The following is a 4,152-nucleotide window of genomic DNA, read 5'->3' on the forward strand; positions in this document are numbered from 1 at the left end:
TTCAGCAGGGACTACCTATGCTACACCAAAGCAATGCCAATTTGATTATATTTAGCTTTGGAGGGGTGTTAGTTTTTGGGGTTTATTTTCTTTAATGCTAGATATATATGTTTAGGAGTAACTGAAGTAATAGTAGACTTTTTATTCTACTGGTAAGAGTAATAGTGAAGGCTTTAGTATAAAGAACCTTAAAAAGATTAATGCTTTTATTACTGAAAAGGAATATTTTTTTACTTTAAACTTTTTGTGTCAAAAATATATTCATCTGTTGTTCTGAAACTTTCAACATTTCATAGAAATTTTTAATTTAATTGTAGGATTTTCAGATTTTTGTCAGTATGTCATGTATGATCCAAGAGAAACATGTAAAATAGTATGTAGGTATGCATCTTTGTTTAATCATGGGTGCTGTTTCTTTCAGAAGGTGATGCTCTTTTAAAAAGCCTCCATACTCGCCCAGAAAGGTTTACAAGTCACATAAAAAATCTTGAGAATGAAGATGCTTTGTTAAAGGAAGAAAGCAGTACCTATGATGATATTGTTTTTGTAGATGTTATTGACACTTACAGAAATGTTCCAGCCAAACTGCTGAACTTCTACCGATGGTAAGTTGAAAAGAAACTATTTTCTCTTAGAAGTGTTGCTGTTTGTAGTGCAAGATGATCCAGCATGTTGTGTAATGTGCTGGGTTCCATGAAGTACATACCTTATGTGATTTGCTTTATTAAGTTATGTTTTTCTCTCTCAATTCTGGGAGCACACAGTGAGTAAAATAACAAGGTCTATATTTCTTGAATGCTGAACCTTGGTGCCTCAAAGAAGTATGAGCTGGCAAGACAGGCTTCTGCTCTGAGAGTCCAGGTGTGAAAATTTGTATGTCTCCTTGTAACTTATTTGAATTTGTTTCTGACTGAAAAATAGCAGCTTTGGTCTTTTAAAGGATGGGTTTTGGTCAGCTTGTATACTTAGTGTTTCAGTTTGTGGCCATCTACTCTCGTCCTGTCATGGGGCACTGCTGAAAAGAGCCTGGCTCAGTATTTGTACACCTGCCCTTCAGGTATTTATATATAGATTGATGAGCTTTGCCCTGAGCCTTCTTCAAACTCAACCATCCCAGCTCTCAGCATTTCCTCACAGGGAAGATGCTCCTGTCCTTAATCACTTTGGTGTCCCTTTGCTGGTGTCTCCATCCAGTTTGTAGGCATCAGGCGTCTGTCTTGTACTGAGGAGCATAAGACTTGCACACTGTGCTCCTGATGTGGCCTCACCAGTGCTGAGTTGAGGGGAAGGCTAGGAATTTTGTGTACAGGGGAGAAGGAAGGCTGAGAGTAAGAATTTTCATAGTGTGTTACATCGTCTGTGGTGTAAGTTATTACCTCTAATTTGCAATTCCTTGTATTACTTTGAGACAACTGTTTCAATTAGTCAATGTTGCTGTGGGGTAAGAAATATAGCTGGCAGTCTTCCTTGAAAAATTAAGCAGTTATTTAACAAATGTCGCTGGTATGAATGTAATTGCAAAACTGAGCCATGCTTTCAGTCCTCAAAGGGGAGTTTAAATGTCAAACTTAGATCTTTGTGGTCATTTCTTACAGGTTAGCAAATTTTTCAAGATTTAGTAATACAAGGCTTAAGGAAAATGCCTTTCTTGTTATGAGAAATTACTGTTAAAACCAATGTTTGTTGTTCAACCCAGGAATAATCCCTGGAATCTTAAGCTTCTTTGGTTATATTACAAGTGATAGATATTCAGCTATTTTGGACAGTTAAAAGACTACTTTTTTCATATTTGAAGGGTACTCTACTGAGGAGGAGTTTGCACAGATGTTTCTTACAACCTTCTGCAGTTGTATTGCCCTTGAACTCCCTGTCTCATCCTGAAGAGTAGGCTACTGTCATGTAGCCACTGGCTTTGAACAGCTGTGCTGCCATCATCATCAGGGATTCATATCCTTCTGAGGTCAATATTGTTTAAGACAGATTCCTTAGTAAATCCACCATCTGTGCTGGAAAACAAAACTTCAGGTTTGTTTTCTTCAGCTCATACACAAATTCATGTTGTAAGATTATTGTAGAATGCAGCTCAATCTCCTTTCTGTAGGACAAGCAGTCAGCCTTGGTCAATAGGGAAAAACATTTAAAAGTCAAGGGCAAGTGTAGAGTTTTGCATCTGGGGAAGAGAAACACCATGTACCAGTACAGGTTGGGGGCTGACCTGCTGGAGAGCAGTGTAGGTGAAAGGGACCTGGGGGTCCTGGTAGACAGGAGGATGACCATGAGCCAGCAATGTGCCCTTGTGGCTAGGAAGGCCAATGGCATCCTGGGGTGCATTAGAAAGGGTGTGGTTAGTCCGTCAAGAGAGGTTCTCCTCCCCCTCTATTCTGCCTTGGTGAGGCCCTATCTGGAGTATTGTGTCCAGTTCTGGGCCCCACAGTTCAAGAAGGACAGGGAACTGCTTGAGTCCAGCACAGAGCTACAAAGATGATTAAGGGAGTGGAACATCTTCCTTATGAGGAAAGGCTGAGGGAGCTGGGTCTCTTTAGCTTGGAGAAAAGGAGACTGAGGGGTGACATGTAAGGGGTGAGTGTCAGGAAGATGGAGTTAAGCTTTTCTCAGTGATGATAAGTGATAGGACAAGGGGTAATGGATGCAAATTGGAGCATAGGAGGTTCGAGGTGAATATCCGAAAAAAAATTTTTACCGTGAGAGTGACAGAGCCCTGGAACAGGCTGCCCAGGGAGGTTGTGGAGTCTTCTTCACTGGAGACATTCAAAACCCACCTGGATGCGTTCCTGTGTGATGTGCTCTGGGTGACCCTGCTCTGGCAGGGGGGTTGGACTAGATGATCTTTTGACGTCCCTTCCAACTCCTAGGATTCTATGATTCTATGATCCCGCCCCTGCTTACCAAAAAACTCTGGTGGAGTGTTTTGTTGTGTAATTGTAGTTTGTGGGTGCAGCTCAGTATCTCATCATTTTTCTTTTTGGCCACAGGACAGTAGAATCAACGAGTTTTGATTTGTTCCTGAAGACAGATGATGATTGTTACATTGATTTGGAGGCCATTTTTAACAGGATAACACAGAAAAAATTGGACAGGCCAAACATATGGTGGGGAAAGTGAGTTATTTTTTGTTTGTTTTTTCAACTTGTCTTTAAGAAATACTATGTCTTTAGAGAACGGTTTATTGCTTTAAGTCTGTTTTGACGTGGTTCCATGTGTCTGCCTACTGAAGCTAGTTATAAAACATTGGACTTTTGTATGTGTAGAACTTTGAATCTCAGAATACAGAAATCAGTCCTTTACAATAGCTTTCCAGAGGTGCCTTTACAAGGAGTTGAACTTGCTCAATATCTTAACTAGTTCTAAAATATGTTGTGTATCTCTTTGTCATGGTACTTAAGTAAATAAAAGTATTCCAGCAGTAAAGTTAAAATGCAATTATGTATGAGAATTGTAAACATTTTTTAAGCCACTATGATTTCTCTGGAGGACTTGAGGACGTGGGGTAAACAGGAGAAAAAAACCAAACTGCCTTGATAGTCTGCCCTTTATTTTGAAGTCTGTGAATGACAGGCCTTGCTACCCATTTTGCTGCTGTCTGAAATGGTAGGTCCGAGTCATGAATTCTTGAGTGCAGTTCCCCCATATTAATCTTGTGAGTAACTACGTCGACCAAAATAGCCCCTCCCTTCCTTTCCATCCATGGAATGCACTGCTACACTAGTATAGCATCCAACACAGCAGAAATGCTACACTGCTGTAACATTCAGTATAGCACAGCAGCTCGATGTGTCTTCCTGTTGCCCTGTGTCTTGCTTCATAAGCCTGGTACCGACTGTTCCTTATGCATAAGGTGATTTAAGAAGGTATGTGGAATGTATGTGTGTTGAAGTGTGTGGAAGAGCTGGCTATTTTGTGATGATCTCAAAGATCTGAATGGTGGGCATGTTCTCTAGTCTGTAAAAAACACCTCATTGCCTGGTGCCTGTTAAATTTTCCTGGGACTGTCTTTACCACAAGGCAAGGCTAATTCTGAAGGTAAGCTAGGTTCATTCTAGCAAAGGTCAGGGACTTGATAACAAGATGGAAACCAACTTGCAAAAGGAAAAATAGCACTGTGTACAAGCTGACTGGGTTGCTGTTCCATCT

General features: G+C 40.5%; 1 protein-coding gene across 1 annotated transcript in view; it reads left to right on the plus strand.

The window, feature by feature from the left end:
• Nucleotides 1-4,152, plus strand: part of B3GALNT2 (beta-1,3-N-acetylgalactosaminyltransferase 2) — a 26,972-nt gene that overhangs the window by 18,827 nt on the left and 3,993 nt on the right. The window contains exons 8-9 of the mRNA XM_009997601.1: nucleotides 422-605; nucleotides 2,994-3,119. Of these exons, the coding sequence (XP_009995903.1) occupies nucleotides 422-605; nucleotides 2,994-3,119 (310 nt within the window). The remainder of the gene's footprint in view (nucleotides 1-421; nucleotides 606-2,993; nucleotides 3,120-4,152) is intronic.

This window comes from Chaetura pelagica, unplaced genomic scaffold (genome assembly GCF_000747805.2).
Source record: "Chaetura pelagica isolate M959 unplaced genomic scaffold, ChaPel_1.0 scaffold235, whole genome shotgun sequence".
Taxonomy (NCBI): domain Eukaryota; kingdom Metazoa; phylum Chordata; class Aves; order Apodiformes; family Apodidae; genus Chaetura; species Chaetura pelagica.